This window comes from Bemisia tabaci, chromosome 8 (genome assembly GCF_918797505.1).
Source record: "Bemisia tabaci chromosome 8, PGI_BMITA_v3".
Taxonomy (NCBI): Eukaryota; Metazoa; Arthropoda; class Insecta; order Hemiptera; family Aleyrodidae; genus Bemisia; species Bemisia tabaci.
Genome location: NC_092800.1, coordinates 17,880,718 through 17,900,687, shown reverse-complemented (window position 1 = coordinate 17,900,687; position 19,970 = coordinate 17,880,718). Strand labels below are relative to the sequence as shown.

General features: G+C 42.1%; 1 protein-coding gene across 2 annotated transcripts in view; it reads right to left on the bottom strand.

Annotated features, from left to right (window-relative positions):
* The window catches only part of Cen (cerebellar degeneration-related protein 2-like), a 286,372-nt gene that overhangs the window by 230,084 nt on the left and 36,318 nt on the right, over nt 1–19,970 (bottom strand). Inside the window, exon 1 of one of the 2 annotated variants that reach the window (XM_072303182.1) lies at nt 9,934–10,289. The exons of the other annotated variant lie outside the window; for it this stretch is intronic. Within the exon in view, the coding sequence (XP_072159283.1) occupies nt 9,934–10,009 (76 nt within the window). The 5' untranslated portion in view covers nt 10,010–10,289. Of the gene's footprint in view, nt 1–9,933; nt 10,290–19,970 lie in introns of those variants that run through there. 2 annotated transcript variants of the gene reach the window in all.

Genomic DNA, 19,970 nt, shown 5'->3' with positions numbered 1-19,970 from the left:
AGAGGTAGAGGGGAGAGAGACGTGAAAGGGGGGTGGGGAGCGAAGACACCGCGGACACAATACAGAGAGTGCGGTAACTTTTATTACCTCGTGAACGAGCTCTAACGCACGGTTTGCATGTCGAGTCGCGAAAATTAATTACTCACTCAACGAGATGAGCCCTACCTTGATTAGCATAGCGATGTTTACATGCACCTTCGCGGGTGTTTTTTTCGCTTAACACCCCCGCCCCCCCTCCCCTGGTTCAGAGAGCGTTGGCGAGAGAAATTTTTGGGAGTCATGAATTTGCGTCGTTGAGTTTCCGACACCGCGAGCGGCGCGCTGGTAATGATGGACTAGTAACGTGCGTGCCGAAAATTTCTCCGGTAAAACTATCGCGCCGCGCGACGTGGTGGATAAGCATCGTCGCGCAAAAATACGCGATCTGGATACAAAAAAAAACATGGCAGGGAGACAGAAAAAAATAACGAAGGAAGGCTTGATCGTAGCACGAGAATGCGGAGAATAGTGATCCTAGCGGGTGATTTTTTCCCGACTGAAAAGAACGGATATTGGACCGGATATTTTTTTTGTTTAAAAAAAAATGAAATAAAAAACATTTTGGAAGAACAAATGAGTTGGGAAATTTTTTAAACCTCACTAGTAGTTAATTTTCCTTTGTAAAAGTCAAAGTTGAGCCAAATGAACCGATTATTTTCCAAATTACGGAAGCGCCGATCTCTATTTTGGTGGTAGAGGGGTTGTCTTTTCCTGTGGCACCCGGTGAAATTGAAACATGTTTCCCGTGCCTCCAAGACATCTCTCGATAAGATTTTCTTATATGTCTTACACACACACACCAAAAAAAGGTAAAAAAAAAAAAAAAGAAAAAAAGAAATCATATTTTCACTCTTATCTTGAGAAGATCAAGAATATATCTAAGATTTCGGCAAAAAACACAAGAGAATTGTAAGAACTGTAGGAACGTTTCGGGTATTCAAAAGAGCAGAGTCTCAAATTCAGCTCCAAGTGTTCGAATCGCGAGATGCAGACAATCGTTTTGGGTGCGTGGGGTTAACGACTCGTCCGATTCCATCGGCCCAGATTACGTCACACACACAAAAAGCATAAAGTTCCGAATCAGTTCCGATCGCGTTTAGGAAGCAAACTTACGGGAGCGCCGCGCCAGTTGCGACTGGGCGCTCCGGGGTGACCTCATATTCAATGTTGCCGATTTCTAGGTACCAACATATTTCCACAAAAACGCTGAGAAAAAAAGTTCGGTCACATCTTATGGACGGTGTTAAATACCACCCTCCATGAACCACTTGAAAGGTTCTAAGTTAAGCATCCTGCTACACGTATCTTGACCAAAATTTCACGTAAAGAACGATTGGCGCGACGAAAATTACTGGAATTATCTCCTAACCAAGATATTTACCTCCCGCTCATGAAAACGCGATGGTCTACGTGAGTCAAATCGCGCAACAAATGTTACCGTAACAGTCTCTTCGATACGATAAGACGGCAACCTTCACTGAGAAAAAACTATGGCTTATAAACCTATTAGAGATAAATATGGAACACCACTAATAGTAGTACCTCTACATATAATAATAGCACATATACCTTAGTTATGGTACGGGGTACCTTAATTAGGTACAGAGACCTTAGTATGGTTCACAGACCGAGAATCATTAGTTTATTTACGACTATTATAGGTGTTCCATATTTACCTCTAATAGGTTTATAAACCATAGTTTTTTCTCAGTGTTTATCTTAACGCTTCAGCGGGCGCAGAGGCCGAAAGTTCCGGGCATAGCACCCGGAGCAGTCGCAGCTACGGCTCCAGCACTTGGAACTTTCGGTTTTTGAGCTTAAAACAAACGGTTAGCCCTTAGCCAGGGTGTCTACTGAAACAGACTCACCAAAAATCAGTCCTTTTACAGTACTTTTTCAGTACATTTCCATGAAATTCGGTACCTCCCCGACAGAAAAATTCAGTACTTTTTCAGTCCCTCCATCAGACAAAATTCGAAAAATTTCCAAAATTTGAAATTCTCGCTCAAGTTGCGACAAAAATGACAGAAAAATGAAAAAAAATTCCGGACCTTCTTGTGGGATTTAAGCACTTTTTCAGTACTTCCGGACCGCCCTTGAAAAATCAGTACTAATTCCGGACTTTCCGAAAATTCCGGACTTGTAGACAGTAGACACCCTGCCTTAGAGCACCTGTATAGCGAGAGTATGGACAGATCGCTTCATGGAGGGCTCAGGGCCCAAAAGTGCAGCCATCCTTCTAACCAACTTCTAACGCACAAAATTTCACTGCCGGTCTGCAGATTCCAATTCTGACCAAGATGGCTAAGAATGTACATAAATGAGCGTTCTTCCGCAAAAATGAGTAAATGTATGCAAAAAGTAAGTCAAATACGTGCTTTATAAACGACGGCTCGTAACAATTGTATTAGTAAATCGCTCTGGGCATTCGAAATTCATAGGTTGGCTCCCCTTTGGGGCCCTAACTTTACTCGCGGAGGCATCGGTGAAGGCCTGATGGTTGATGGACTTTCGGAGTTTCAGATCTGTCCATACTCTCCCTATACAGGTACTCTACCCTGCCTTAACTTGTTTCTTCAGTGTGACTAAGGACCCAGCGATTGGGATAATGACGGCAACGTGGCTCACGTCAGCGGAGTTTGAGTGTTCGCACACCGGGACTCGTGACCGGCGGCGGCGGCGGCGGCCGGGCCGGGCGACTTCCGCAAAAGGTTGACTCCGCGGATCGCTTATGGAGATCTGATACAAAGTTGATCGGATTTTATCGCCGGCGACGTCCGGATCCCGGGATCCCGCGGGCCCTCGCGGTCCCGGCCGCGGCAGCTTAACGAGGCAGAAATGTAACTCCGGGCGTGGTTTATTGGGATTCGCGAGCTTTGTCTCACGGACGCCCGATCCCCGACTCACGTGTGCGCAGTGCGCTTGTGGGAATTCTTGCATGTTCCCCGGGAATTTTGATCCCGACCCGATAGGATAACCCGCTGGAAATAACCAAATCAGCTTTCACTCTCCGAGGATACAGATGTGAGGAGGAATCCCTTGGCTCTGCTTCGTTTTGTGCGCAGGGGTGCCACAACTGCTTCATCTTAAAATTCCCTGACATTCGAACCAAATTTACACAAATTCCTAGATTCCAGATCAAAGTATGGAAAAATGGACCATAGCCCAGGAGAAATAACCAAATCAGCTTTCACTCTTCGAGGACACAGATGTGAGGAGGAATCCCTTGGCTCTGCTTCGTTTTGTGCGCGGGGGTGCCACAACTGCTTCATCTTAAAATTCCCTGACATTCGAACCAAATTTACACAAATTCCTAGATTCCAGATCAAAGTATGGAAAAATGGACCATAGCCCAGGAGAAATAACCAAATCAGCTTTCACTCTTCGAGGACACAGATGTGAGGAGGAATCCCTTGGCTCTGCTTCGTTTTGTGCGCGGGGGTGCCACAACTGCTTCATCTTAAAATTCCCTGACATTCGAACCAAATTTACACAAATTCCTAGATTCCAGATCAAAGTATGGAAAAATGGACCATAGCCCAGGAGAAATAACCAAATCAGCTTTCACTCTTCGAGGACACAGATGTGAGGAGGAATCCCTTGGCTCTGCTTCGTTTTGTGCGCGGGGGTGCCACAATTGCTTCATTTTAAAATTCCCTGACTTTCCCTGACATTCGAAGCAAATTTACACGAATTCCTAGATTCCAGATCAAATTATGGAAAAATGGACCATAGCCCGGTAGAAATAATCAAATCAGCTTTCACAATCCGAGAATACAGATGTGAGGAAGAATCCCTTGGCTAGACTTCGTTTTGTGCGCGGGGTTGCTCGCCAAAACCAGGGTTGCCGCAATGGCGATGTTGCATGTGCGAGGAATTTGCGATTTGACTAATGATTTTTGGGTAAAAGTTCGCGAGAAACACGATGGTGCCACTGGTTTTCTCTGAAATCAACTCCCGAGCTCAAAAAAGCTCTCAAATTGAGGCCAAAATGGAGGGGATATCCCACGCTATCCTGAGAGTCCACCTCTACATCAAGACAAACTCTCCATGCTAAGATAGGGAGCAAATACATTAACAGGGCTGCGACTTTATTTGGGGACTCAAAAACTGAAAACACGGCATCCCTGTCAATGTATTTGCTCCCTATCATTGCATGGAGAGTTTGTCTTGATAGAGAGGTGGACTCTCAGGATAGCGTGGGATATCCCCTCCATTACGCCTCCAACTTTGAGAGCTTTTTTTGAGCTTGGGAGTTGATTACAGGGAAAACCAGTGGCACTATCATCTTTCTCGAGAATTTTTACATAAGAATCAATGATGAAATCGCAAATTTCTCACACATGCAGCATCTCCATTTCTTCATCTTAAAATTCGGTGACTTTCCCTGACATTCCTTGACATTCGAACAAAATTTACATAAATTCCTTGATTCGATATCAAATGAGCTGAGCATTTAAAAAATAGTTGAGTCTTCTTATTTATGGAGTCACCGATAAACTAAGCGTCCAGAAAACTACTTGTGCCTCACTTACGCGCACAGAGATGGTGCAATCAATTAGTCTGATAGGTGTTATAGACGAGAGAATGTTCGCCGCGAATGACATGGAGATCAGACACATACCTGAAACAAAAACGAGAAAGAAATTAATAACAAACACTTTTACACATTTGAATACAGATTCTTGGAGTGGTGCATCTAAGTCAAATCAAATAGATAGCTTTATTGTAGATTTAAGTTCTTCCAAAATATCTTATTTTTAAAATTTTGACTCTCTGTTGGGAACCCTGCTGCAAAAGAGGCCCAAAAAACTTGGCAGGGTGTCTGGTATTTTTTAATTTTGAAAAATCCCGATATTTTCCTGATTTTTCCTGATATTTTATAAAAAATTCCTGATTTTTTCATTTTGAAAAATCCCGATATTTTCCTGATAATTTATAAAAAATTCCTGATTTTTTCATTTTGAAAATTCCTGATATTTTCCTGATTTTTCTCGACTCCTGGCACGGTAGGCAAATAGCAGTAAGACTTTCTCCGCCGAGGAGATTTGCGTAAGGAAAAATCCTGATAAAACGTCCGATTATCCGATTCTCCTGATATTTTCCTGATAAGACGTCCGATTATCCGATTCTCCTGATATTTTCCTGATAAAACGTCCGATTATCCGATTATCCGATTCTCCTGATATTCTCCTGATCGGCCAAAATGGAGAATTTGCACGCAATTTTTTTATTGCTTCATCTGAAAGTGCCTAATGAGCTGAGTTCGCAATATTTTTCATAATTTTTTTCTGACACGGGAAATTGGAGAAAAATTGATTTAAAAGTGAGAAAATGTGCCGCCTTGTGACGTCATCTGGCGGCATTTCCCATTTAAACGCATGTATTTTAGCAGAATCGGTTATTTTGTCATATCTCCTCTAATAATTGCTCGATTTATGAATCAAGGGTATCTTCGTGTTCAGTTCACTCAGAGGATTCCACTTAAACAGGAAATTCATCAAATTTCAGACCCTTGCAAATTCTCCATTCCTGATATTTTCCGGTTTTTCCTGATGCTAGACACCCTGCTTGCGAAATTCCGCAGAGTCCTCTACTTTACTACGCAGTCGTTGAACCGCGTGACTCGACGTCCAACGACGCACGCAGTAATTCTTGAGCGATGATTGACGCCTAATAGCGCGGGGGGCTCTGCCAAAATGAAAAATCGCACGGGCCCCCGCGCTTTACCCCCCCCCCCCCCCGCCCCGTTCACCCCTTCCCCCTCTCCCGAGAACAAACGAAAAGCGCGGCGGTGAATCCATCAAAGAGGAGCGGGGATCGACATGGCATTATCCCCGTGCGTCCCGCGGGCCGCGGCAGTAACGCTTTTCGGCTCTCGCGTTATTTATAGAGCCCGCGGTGGCGGGCAAGGTCGCGAACCCGCGCCGCGCGTCACCCGGAATCCGCGGTAAACACCGAATAGATCGCATTCGATACATCGAACAGGTGAGATCGTATCGATATCGATTGGTTTCAAATGTAAGCATAACCTCAAAATACTTTCGGAAGAGCTTTACCGCACAAGAAAATGACTTAAAAAGTGAAAAGTTAAATGGTTTACTCACTTGCACGTTTTTTAATTATTTTCCCGCAGACGCGTTCCGGTCAGTGCGGACCATTTTCGATGACCATTTCGGAGTCCCGATCGAGCATCGAAAATGGTCCGTACTGACCGAAACGCGTTTGCGGAAAAATAATTAAAAAACGTGCAAGTGAGTAAATAATTTAACTTTTAACTTTTTAAATAACCTCAAAAGTCAATCGAATAATCTGAAAGAACGGGTTTTTGGTGATAGATTTTTTATTCTTATGAGTACGAAATGACAATTAAGAGTGAAATTGATAGAAATTGTCTTCTTTTTAGCTTTTCCAACTTAAAAACTAAAATTTGTGTTTGAGGTTATGTTCTATTGTTTTGAACCAAACGATACATCGAATACGATCTATCGAACGGGAATCGGCCAGAATACGAGACGCGAGAGTTGCGGAAATTCAAAGACAACAAAAGCTCGAGGAGATGCGTCGAGACTCGAGACGGACACGGCAACGAAAATAAACATTGGAGCGTCTGCTTGGCCTCTTGAAACGCTGATTGAGTTCGGTTGTGACGTCATGGATCGAAAGGGAATCGAGACTGGAGTACCCATACAGGGAGAGTACCAGAAACAAGTGTCCCTCCACTGGCCTCTCGGCGACAGGTGGAAGCTTTTGCTTTCGGGGATTCGACAATTCTTTATGGACAATTATAAGGGAGCAGCAGTCATCACTCTTTTTTCGGATGTTGACCTACCTACATGGTGGATGATGAGTTTCGGGTGACGTCATGAGCCAAACAAGTTTCCCAAACTTCGGCTTGTTTGCAAAACGAAACTGCCAACACGTTGTGAAACACCAACCATGTAGGTAAGTCAACAGTTTAATGTTGAAGTCCCGAGAGTAAAAGGTTCCACCATAGCCGAGATACCTACGAGTGAAGGGTCTCTTGTCTCTGGATAAGAATGGGTTCCGTGCTAATTTTTGCTGGAGCGATAGGAAGATTCGCTTTTTATTGAAAGTGGCTTGAAAATTACAATAACAGGCGCATAGAGGCAAATTTGCAATAAGATAATTCACGGAATGATAAGTCAACGATTTTACAGGGGCTGCATACACAACCTTTAACAATTATCCGCAAAATCTTTAAAAAAACTTGGAAATTTGACTCTTTGATTTTTTTTTTTTTTTTTTCAAAATAAAGGTTTTTCTTTTTCTAAGCGTTACATCGCAAAAGTTTTAAAAATTTTCATGAAATATCTGTGACTTTTTTCATAATTTTTCATTTCCCAGTAAGAACGTTACTTCGCTCCAAGGCTCCAAAATTGATTCAAACATTTCAATTTTTTACAAGACTGTGACTGCGCAATCTCGGTCCAAAACACTGACAAGGTGTCTACTAAAACAGGCTGGCCAAAAATCAGCACTTTTCCGGTACTCTTTCAGTACATTCCCAAGAAATTCAGCACCTCTTCAACAGAAAAATTCAGTACTTTTTCAGTACCTCCAATTGACGAAATTCGAAAAATTCCAGAAATTTGAATTTACCGCTCAAATTGCGACGAAAATGACAAAAAAATGAAAAAATTCCGGACCTATACTTGCGGAATTTCCGCACTTTACCTGTACTTCCGGACCGCTCTTAAAAATCAGCACCATTTCCGGACTTGTATAATGCAGACACCCTGACTGATCTTTACATGGAAGCAAAAGAAAAATTGAGATATATAGAAATATACTTTAAGGAAAATTTCGGATTTTTATTAAGGATATTCCGCAGTGTTAACATTTGGTTGACGTGAGATGAAGGCGACCACCAAAATGCAGAAACCGATCCATTCACACAGTTCGTATTGAAAAATGTTCCGATTGTGTAATGAAAAGTCTCGTGGGGGTTTCAAGTTTCCCGGGGGTTTATCTGGACTTTTGTTGGAATTTATCCAATGTTTTTGAACCTGAAAGCTCCCAATTTCCCCTTACATTTTCCGCTACATTTAAACACATCGCAAATGAAAATCCTTTTTACGAGACATTCCTGGAGAGAAGCTCAATCTCTTCCGCTCATCTGGGATGGAAACCGGCTTCACTCGCAAGTCGCACGTGCGCGGAAGAGCTTGAACTTCGCTCTAGAGAAGTATCGCGACAAGAAAAATCAAGGTTTAATCCCAGAAAATCCCACATACATTCATGGTCCAGTGAAGTTAATTAACTTTCCTAAGCCTCTTGCTGCATTGTCTAGAGCTTTTTTACCTGCACTGAAAAAAATCAATCCTGAAATTCAAGTGAGCCTCACGTTAAATATGAAATACTTATCAATTTGATTTGTGTAACGGCAAGTTCGACTCATAGTATCAAATTTCAATTTTCAGTTTTTATTGTTTAAAAAAATTAAAAGCTCACCTCCGAAGTCTTTGCGAAGCGTTTAAGCAATTGGACAAACCAAAATTTTACGTCAACAACGGAGTGGTATATGGTTGAAATTAAACTCCTGACTCAGGGTTGCCGCGGAATTGAGAGAATGAAATTCTCTGAAATCTCCCTGATTTTCCGGACAAACGATGAGATTTCCTGAAATTTGATGCGATGGAAAATGAAGCAGAATCGTCAGTCCCACACCCGATAACTCAACATTTCTTCTTCAAAACGCACAACACATTCTATACACTGGTAAAAAAACCTCTTGGACCAATGCCGCGGTGCAAGAGTGCAGTTTCTTGTCGCCGGATTTAAGAGTCTACAACTCTTGTTTCTAGCGGATTTTGCATTGATTCAAGCGGATTTTACATTGAAACAAGAGTCCAGACTCTTAAATCCGGCGACATGAAACTGCACTCTTGAACCAAGAGGTTTTTTTTACCAGTGTAGAGCAAATGAGGGCGATACAACGATTTTCTTTGAGAATGTCGTTATTTACTCTGAAATATTTCGGTTTCCAATGATTGTGCAAAATCCTCCGACAGATCCCGGCTTTTTCGATCTTCTTCGGCCGCGTATGACACTCCTACAAACGTTAGATTCTCGCCATTTGTCACATTTTTGTTTATGATCTTTTCACAAAACCAGTTTCAAAATTTTCCGACTCGAATGAAAAGCCAATGGGTACCGCCAGAGCATTTACACCCTACGCGGAGAAAAATACTTCAGCTCATATGGAATACCATGGTTTTCGGTTTAGCTGACCGAATTTTTCCGGCGCACAGTGAATCGAGTCAAAAGGAGAGGTCGGACGAAATTCGGAAACTTTAAACGCTTATAACTCCGTTAATACTAAACTTTGAGGTTCTAAGAAGGGTTTCATTGGTTTCCTCGTGGATTTTCTTCTGAACGCATCCATTGAAATTTAAAATGTGACGAAATAAACATCAAAATTCGCAGTTTTAGTAAAAATGCCATATCCGACCTCTCTAATTGACTCGATCCACTGTGCGTCGTAAGAACGAAACTTCAATCCCGGTGACCAAAATTTTTGCGTGTCATGCTAAAACTTATATTACATACATATAAGTCGCTTTACAGCACTCCCTCGCGCTCTACGACTCCTAAACTCCACTGCTCTCTTCCAAACCACAAATATATATAAAACTTATGTAATATATGTAAAACTTATATTCTTAGACGAAAAATTTGGTGATCTCAACCAAAGTTTGGTCTCTGGCTCGGACATCGAAAACTTTGGTTGTTCTAGACTGGAAACTTTGAGGTTGGTTGGAAACGAAGAAAAGTTGGGTCCTGATAACCGAAGTTTCCCTTCGCGTTAGACCGCATTGTGACCTTCACAAATACCTCGGAAAGCACACGAAAGAAACCTATGGCAAGTACCTGCATGATCCCAAAGCTCCGGGTCTTTTTTGGCGAGGCCGGTGACGTCGACCTCCAGGTCTTTCGAGTACTCCATGTCCCTTTCCTTACTTCCTTTGTCCGGCGAGCTAAGAACCGCGTGGTCCGTCAGGGACGCCCTCCGGGGGCACACGACACCCTCCGATCACCGGAACCACTCAACACATCCGAAACAAACACGCGAATTACAAAAAATCAATCGAATTAAACACGGGGATCGAACACGAGAAAAACCGGCAAATCGAATTTCAGGCGGACGCGACGCGGGACGTTACAGCGGTGGCGCGGGACGGACCATTTGCACCGGACTGAGGCACCGCAGACGCATTGGCGGCGAGAGCGGTCGGTCGCGAGGTTGTCGGATTGCTCGATATTCGCGTGATTTACGGTGTGCGATGATGGGGAAAGACGGTGATTTCCGGGACGATTTGGTGAGTGTCGGTCGGGGAACGCATTCTGAATTTCGGCGTGGAGGACGCGCTGATAACGCGATCATCTGCGGATCGGATAGGATCGGCGACCGGTAGGACACGCTAATCACTCGGAGCGCGAGTGCCAAGTTTTACACGAGCTTTTTCTACGCATAGAGAAAAAAAAGGGAGTGTTAGCACAGAGTGTCTACTTTTTCTTTCATTTTGGGAAATCCTGATGAAATCCTGATTTTAGACTGCAAAATCCTGATTTCATTATTTTTCCAAATCCTGACTTCACGCAAGGCGAATGTATCACAAAAATAGCTCGATAAAAAAATCCGATCGGACGGCCAACTTTTCTCTAATCCTGATTTTACGACCGATTTTTCATCAAATCCTGATGGAATCCTGATTTCATAATTTTTCCAAATCCTGATCAAATCCTGACTTCACGCAAGGCGAACGTAACTTCACAAAAACAGCTCGATAAAAAAATCCGATCGGACGGCCGACTATTCTCAAATCCTGATTTTCATCAAATCTTGATGAAATCGACATTAAATACTGATTGACCTCAAATCCTGATAGAATCGGGAAAATCGAGGAAATCCCGATGCTTGACACCCTGTAGCATCTTGAGGATTGTTCACCCCGTGACGTAGATCGGTACAACATGGCGTCGATATTCCAACAAAATCCGGAGTTCGAAGTATGAAGAACGGACCATAACGTCCGATTTTTTTGCTTACATCAACTCGAGATATAATTTCAAACACTTTAATCACTTTTTTTCTCTCTAAAATTCACCATTTCCAAGAAAATTGATGGTAAAAATCATACATTTGAAAAAATGAAAAAAATTTGCCTTAAGGAAGATCTCAAGGTACCGCAGGAAAATTCCTTGACTAATCCCTGATTTTTCAGAGCTGGGCACCAATTTCCCGTCTTTCTCTAGATTGCCGAGATTTTTCGTCACCCTACACGAATTTTTCCTGCACTGAAAAAAAAACTCCGGCCGTGGGAGCCGCAATTACGGGCTATGTTGACATACCGTCCGTTCCGGGCTCAGAGGCCGAAAATTCCGGCTGCTGGAGCCGTAGATTCGGCCTCTGGACCCGGAGCAATCGAAGCTACGCCTCCAGCAGCCGGAATTTTCGGCCTTTGAGCCCGGAACGAACGGTATGTCTATACAGCCCGTAATTGCGGCTCCCACGGCCGGAGTTTTTTTTTCAGTGTGATAACTCAAAAAGCACCGGGAGCTAAAGGCAAACATTTAATAATTTTTTTCGAGATTTGGCAGCGATACGGGGAACAATGGCCAACTGCGGCTGATGCTGAGAGTCAACAACTTTGGGTTGTTTACCTCACATTCTTCGCCTCGACGCGGACTCTCGCTAACAGGCATTTCGCTGCTCGGCCGCGGCCGTTCCGTTCGAAAGTTGAGAACTTGAGCCTCGGATACGCGCCATTTTTTGGGGGCTGACAATGAGAACAGCTTCCGCTTTCCGCCTACACGCCGGATTAGATGAACTCGTGTGGAAGGAGGAATATCGTCCGACAGGTGGCCAAAAATCGGAGATGGGGGGCGGGGGCACTCCTTGGCTGCTCCCAGAGATAATATATTTCAGAGGCCCCGTGGTACAGGGTACATACACGGAGAAAATGCCTTGGTGTAATGATAAGTTCACTATGCGGCCACTCGAGTACAGAGTGTCTACTAAAACAGGCTGGTCAAAAATCAGTACTTATACAGTACTTTTTCAGTACACTCCCAAGAAATTCAGTACCCCCCTTAATACAAAAAGACAGTACTTTTTCACTACCTTCGTTTGACGAAATCCGAAAAATTTCAAAAATGTGAATTTCTCGCTCTGATTGCGCCAAAAATGACAAAAAATTGAAAAAATTCCGGACTTTCTAACGGAATTTCCGCACTTTTTCATTACTTCGGGACCGCCCTTAAAGAATCAGTACTATTTCCGGACTTTCCAGACTTGTAGACACCCTGGAGTATTGCGTAAAGGCATTTTGGCGGACTTTGGGACACCCCCCCCCCTCACTCGTAAGGCATAAGTAGGGTAACCTCTCACTTCTCCCCACTGACTGAACTGAGCCCCCCCCCCCATTTTTTTAAGAAAAGGGGAAAATGTTTGGGGGGAAAATAATTTGGACCCTGACTTTTCCATTTTCTCACTAAGTTTTTTTAAAAAAACGTATCGCCTTGCTGCCATACATGGTACCAAATTGAGGAGCATTCCGGAAATAAGGCCTATATAAAAAAAAACGCTTTTGGGAAAAATGCATTTGAAGTTCTCATTATTCTTTTCTGGCCACCTTCCGCAAAGAGGACTCACGTCGGAGATTGCGGAGCCCGAGCTCATGGTCAGATGTAAGTCACCGCCGATGAACGGAAAATAATTATGGTCACCTCAAACGCACTTTTTTCAAACGCGAATTTTCGCCATGAGCCCTTTTTCCGGAGAGCTCCTTAACTTTGTGATATTCTCTGATTTTACAGGCTGATTCATAACTAAGAAGCGTTGAAGAAGTTCAAAATTACAAGTGTTCGTGGCGGGAAACTGAAATAGTTTTTGAATAGCTGTTACCTCAAGACGCAAGTGAAATTGTATGATCACCTTCAAACTCAGCCAATTCGTCGCCTGATTGACAGAATGGCGTAAATACACATTGAGATGAGCCCGGAAAATCATTGAATTGTACGGAGGGCAGGGTTCATTGCAGGTGAAGTTACGCCATTACGTCAGGAGGGCAACAAATTACTCTACCACGTGGATGATAGACATTGCCAATCGCCCAAAGTATCTCTTATGCGTTTCGAATTGCAGAAAAGGTATTTACTTTCAGAACAGCAAGTAGCTTTCAGAGTAATAGTGATCTACTGAAGAATTATTTCTGTTTTCTGACCACAATTATTCTCGCCTCGTTTGGGTCATACGAAACTTCAACATATCGAAGATGCGTCGTGTTAAGTGACTCGTAGATAGAGTTAAATGAAATGCCAACGTTACGGTATTTAGAGAAATTCAGAGACATTTTAGAGTAAATTAGTCAGTTTAAAGTCAATTAGAATCATTGAGAGCCAGAATAAAATGAAACGAAACATGGTCTTATAAAAGGAGTTAACATAGATTCGATAAGAGAACAGAAAATGATTACGAGGAAAACAAAAGTTGAGCTATTAGTCGATTTTTCAATTATAAGCAACGATTGCGACACACACACGTTGCAGTCTTGCACATTATTTAATTTCATTAAAGCATGACCTGAGTCAAAATCACTGCTTACACTTGAAAAATCGGCTAATAGCTCAACTTTTGTTTTCATCATTATGAGTACCGAAAACCGAAAAATCTTGGAAATGATTACTTATTCGCAGTGCATCATAGGTAAATAAATTATCAAATACTAATACAGGGTGTTTACTAATACACACTGGCCAAAAAACAGTACTTTTACAGTACTTATACCGTACATTCTCAAGAAATTCAGTACCTCCTCAACAGAAAAATTCAGTACTTTTACAGGACCTATATCCACTCAACGAAATTCGAAAAATTTCAAAAGTTTGAATTTCTCGCTTAAATTGTGATGAATATGACAAAAATTCCGTACCTTCTTGCGGAATGTCCGCACTTTTTCCGTGCTTCCGGACCGCCCTAAAAAAATCAGTACTATTTCCGGACTTTCCGAAAATTCCGGACTTGTAGACACCCTGTAATATTTGGCAACAGTTCCTAACGTATGCTCGGTAGTAGACGAAAAACAAAGAGAAAGAAGAAGAAAAAATGGAAGTAGGAAAGCCCGAAAAGAAAACGAAAAAACAGGTGTGCGGATCTGCGACCCTGATTTTTGGCGGACGAACGCCAGGGCATCGCTCGGGAGTATAAACATTCCTAAGTTCCTAACGGCAGTCAACTTTTGACTGGTCATTGAAATGGCTCGCCCACTCACGCGCGAGCGCTTTTTGGCACGCTTCTCTTATACACACACGAGCACCAGATCGCCAGATCGCTCCGAGAAAGCTTCATTAACGGTTTGAAATTTGGTGTCTGTGGTTCTTAACTTTGTTCATTCCTTGATGTTTCCTGATTTTCGCGGATAAATGGAGATGTTGCATGTGTGAGGAATTCGCGATTTGATTATTGATTCCAATGTAAAAGTTCGCGAGAAACACGATGGTGCCACTGGTTTTCTCTGATATCAACTCCCAAGCTCAAAAAAAGCTCTCAAGTTGAGGCCAAAATGGAGGGGATATCCCACGCTATCCTGAGAGTCCACCTCTACATCAAGGTGACAACAAACAAGGTTTTCTACAAACTCTCTATGCAAAGAGCAAATACATTGACAGGGCTGCCACTTTATTTGGGAACTCCACAACTGAAAACACGGCAACCCTACTAATGTATTTACTCCCTATCTTTGCATGGAGAGTTTGTCTTGATGTAGAGGTGGACTCTCAGGATAGCGTGGGATATTGGTAAGTTCTTGAGAAGCCTCAGGAAGCACCCTAAAAAAGTCAGGGGAAATCAGGAATTTTGCTGCAGAATCTTGAAACTTCCTCTTTGTACCAAAATATTCAATTTTTTCAGTTCCAAAATAATTTTGCATTTAAAAATTTCCTGTGAAGAAAATTCTTGTGAGAAATCATAAAACAAAAAAACCTTTTGAAACTCAGATAAAAGTCATGGAATTTCATATCCAAAATCCCGAAGAAGTCGAGGAAAAGTAAGGGCATTTTTAAATCCAAGCAAACTAGTCAGGATATATTTGGCAACGCTCGAATATTCAACGGCACGTTCTCTTAGTACGGCATTCTATGTTGCTTCATTACTTTTGAAAAAAAAAAAGTCGAGCAACCTCTTACGTATCAAAGCAAGCCGATGTGACAGCGCGTTGTTTTGTGGTGCCAAACACGAGACGAGCCCTCAAACAGGGATGCTAAATCGTCACTCGTTAAATTCCTCGTTTGGTTCTAGTTCCGATCTGTGGAAGCATGGTTTTTGCCACACGTTGATGAGACGATACGATAGAGAAAGAGAATAATTGAAAAAAAGCTCCATCTCACGATGGGTGTAAAATTTATTAAAATGAAACTGTGGTATCGCAGACCTGGAGAAAAGTTTTGATAGTGATCAAATGAAACGTTTCGCAAAAATGAGATAATGGTTTTACCTAAAATTGGCTAAAAACCCACAAAATAGCTCTCAAGGCGATACTTTGTCAAAACCATTTTGGGAGAGTCTACCTCTAATGTCTACTGAAGGACCTGGATACATGATCTTACACTGAAGAAAAAAAAAATCGGTTGTGTGAAATGAACGTTCAGTGTTCCATATCACTCTGAATATTCAGATTGTCAAACCGAACTTTCGGTTAGTGTGGCCAAACTTATGCGGTGAAGTGCACTGATGAACGGAGTTTGGTTACAGGAGCTTAAAGTTTGGTTTGACAACCGAAATTTGGACTACTATTTGGGATTCATTCTCAAATATTCCTGCAAAAGTCGAGATAGTACTACGTTAGCCAAAAATCGCTACTATTGTCTGATGTACTTTGTAAGTAGAACCCTCTGAAGTCAGTGAAAAGTCCTGCAATGTAAGAATTATTACATTCATTGATCAAAGCTTTTCCATCGCGCCACATGTGACAATATGAGGAGAAAAGCCGCCATTGGATTTGCTAACCCATGCTACAAAAGTCTCAAATGTCTAACATCTGAAAGTTTTTCGAGGACAGCATGAAAGATCTAACAAATAAGTTTTACAAGCAAGAAAGTATTATTTTCTCGAAAAGTTCAAAAACATGACGCGGTGTTCTTTCATTCCATGTCATTCTGCAAAAATGGAAATTAATTTTGCATTCCCTCTCAGTTCATCCCTTACGTTACAAGGATCGTTGCAAAGTGCCTACTATTTCCAATTCCCCGCGAAAAATTGGAGCAAAGTTGGTGGGCTCGAAAATGTTAACTTGGCTTTGACGATTGAGGCTCAAGCCAACTGAACTTGGCCCTCAATTTTGGCATAGTTAAACGCGGCTTTGAAATGAGTCACGGCCGCTGAGCTCATAAATTCTGCCAATCACACTAAAAATGTGTTAGTCACGGTTCGTCTCTGTGAGTTTATCGATAGAGAATTAACCCTTGGCTACAGGGGCCACTAGACAAGGTGCGAATTCAAGCTTCATGACACACGTTTTTTTTATCACAACTTTCCGTACCTACAACCCAATCTATTAACGAAAATTACTGAACGTATCTCTTAGAAAGATGGTAACTTTCTTCGATACGTTCAAACTTCCCGCTCATGAAAACCAAAATCTACTGGAGTTTGAATCGCACACTAACTGTTACCTTGACACTATAAGCTGTGTATGAAAATCTGACAACCAATATCGGCGCTTCGGCTAAGCTGTTGCATGTTGCACGTACACTTTGGAAAACACAGTGGAAGGAGCATGGCTATTGAGGAGTATGTTAAACACCGTTAAAAAGCGCGAATTTATTCAAGGAAACTCTCGTTCCTTATGTGAGCAGAAAATTCCAATTCTTCGTAATAATGCAATATACGAACGTTGATGTATTCTGCCGTGCTAAGGAAAAACGCCGTAGGAGCCTTTTGGCGTGGCTAAATTTCCTTTAATAAAACCGAAATCACTGGGATATTTGTGAATATTTTCCCCCAAAATTTTGAGACAATATCGTATCTAATCTAAAATATCTGAAAATTTCAAACACAAATGTGCATGAATGTCGTCAAAAACACATGCTTTATCAAGGGAGAACATATATTGGAGGAGATATGAAAAAATGATCTAATCTACTAAAATACATGCGTTTATATGGGAAATGCCGCCAGATGACGTCACAAGGCGGCGCATTTTCTCACTTTTAAATCTATTCATATACTATTTCACATGGCCGAAAACAAATATAAAAAATACTGCAAAATCAGCTCTTTAGGCACTTTCAGATAAAGCAATAAAAAAACGTGCAAATTCTCCATTAGAATGATCCCTTGAGGGTTTTGCTTCTGTATACGCACAGTTAACAATTTTTTTGAAATTTTTTTCGAGAAAAATTCAAATATTTTCAATAAACATTCATTCAGCCCTAGATACGGAGCTCAGCCCCCACGCTTTGAAGCGTAAATCGTCTCTTTCGACATTTAACCGCAACTTTCTCCCTTTCATGTAACTGTGACCATAATCCACCCTGTCATAGCTTCGGCGACTCGAAAGTCGTTCAAGATAGGATCATATACTTCAAGTTTTAAGCACCAGAAGCGCTCCGAACGAGTCGACTTTAAATACCCTTCATGCATGCACGTTTGCAAGTGTTTTCTAGTGGAATGTCCATACAGTCGCATTTCGGAACTGCCGTTTGAGTAGCATTCCCTTTCTTTTCGCTTCCGCCTTGCCACCGAACATAACCGCGACATTTTACGAGCCCACATAAGCAACGTCAACACAAAACCGTTGCATTTCAAGTCATTGCGTTTCGTATAAAAAATTATAGCGAAAGATTGTCCGACGGACGAGAGTATTATTCACCGCACTGCCGTGCTGAGGGAGAACGCCGTAAGAACCTTCAGGCGTTGCAAAATTCCCTTTGGTAAAATACAAATTTACTGAGGAAGTTGTGATTTTTCTTCTAATTTTTCCGACAACTTTGTTTGCACTTTAATCTTAAACAGGGTGTCTACTCAAACAGGTGGGCCAAAAATCAGTAGTTTTACAGTACTTTTACAGTACTTTTTCAGCACATTCCCACAAAATTCAGTACCTTCCTCAACAGAAAAATTCAGTATTTTTTCCTCTACCTATTTGACAAAGTTCGAAAAATTGAAAAAAATTGAATTTATCGCTTGAATTGCGACAAAAAGGACAAGAAATGGAAAACATTCCGGACCTTCTTGCGAAATATCCGCACTTTTTCAGCACTTCCGAACCGCCCTTTAAAAATTAGTTCTATTTCCGGACTTTCCGACAATTCCGGACTTGTAGACACCCTGAACAACTTTGTTTACACTTTAATCTTAAATATCTAAAAATTTCAAGGAACAATATGCACAACTTTTCCAAAAACACATTTTTTATCCAGGGAAATTTGGCAACTCTCGAATCTACATACGCCGTTTTTCCTTAGCGAGGCAGCGCAGGACTTGGCATCATTTCCGATCTGGACTTTCCAGCTTCAGTTGACATGATTCCAAGTCGTTCGGTCGAGCGTAAGGGCGTTGATCACTTCTTACAAGAGCCCTGGAAAGTGTGCAGTTAAACGGAAAACAGAGTTTATATCAAAATGTCGGTAAGTTCTTCCGTCATCGGAAATGCGAGGTCAGGGTGTACCAAATAATTCTTTCATATAAACACTACGGATCTTCGTCTCTAGTGGCGTGGCGTGAATTGCGATGTATCGATTGTTATGCCATTTAAACCTATGGTAAAGAATCGATTATAAAGGTGTTTGCAGGGAACACCCTGTTTATCGACCCTTTTCTATAGGTTTAAATAGCGTAAAAATCGATACATCGCAATTCACGCCACGCCACTGTTCGTCTCTCTCTCCCATTTTCTCTCTTCATTCAAATACGAATAGAACAGTGGCGTGGCGTGCTTTGCAATTTATCGATTGATCTGTCATTTAAACCTATGGTAAAGAATCGATTATTAGGGTGTTCGCAGGGAACACCCTGTTTATCGATCCTTTTCCATTGGTTTAAATGGCATAACAATCGATAAATCGTAAAGCACGCCACGCCACTGGAATAGAACCGGGAAAAAGAGGGAGGTAGGAACTTCTGTTAAAAAAGAGCGGACATCGACGATGACTGATACGAACTACGCTGTTGTGCTGAGGAAGAACGTCGTATGAACCTTCAGCCGTTGCCAAATTCTCTTCGATAAAATACAAATTGCGCGTATTTTTCTTTTAATTTTTTCAACAACTTAGTGCGTACTTTAATCTTAAATATTTCAAAATTTCAAAGACAACTATGCATAACTTTTCCAAAAATAAGTGCGTTTTTAATCCAGGGAAGTTCGGCAACTTTCGAATCGACATACGGCGTTTTTCCTTAGCATGGCAGTATGGCCTCTATTGTTTTTCGTCGGATTACGGCGGTATCAATGTTGGGCCGTGCCTGAGGGATTTTCGTCTGGGTTATTGTTTTCGTATTCGAGATGAAAGCGTGGGGAGATGGGTTAACGGCACCGATTCATTTGCGGTATCGATTTATTAATTTCGATTCGCATAACTGTCAGGCTGTCAGTGTGCCCGCGCATGGGCGATGATGCCTTGCCTTCCTGCGGGATTGACAGTCTATACATTGTTGCCGACACCAGAAGTCTCGATCACGGTTACAAGTTACCTTGAATTGTATTCACACTGGAAAAAAAAAAACTTATGGGCTATATAGGTATACCGTCCATTCTCGGCTCGGAGGCCGAAAGTTCCGGGTGCTACGCCCGGAACTTTCGGCCTCTGAGCGAGCCCAGAACAGACGATACGTCTATTTAGCCCGTAAGTACGGCTTCCAGGGCCGGAGTTTTTTTCCTCAGTGTTTTGACTCTCCCTTTCCCTCAGTT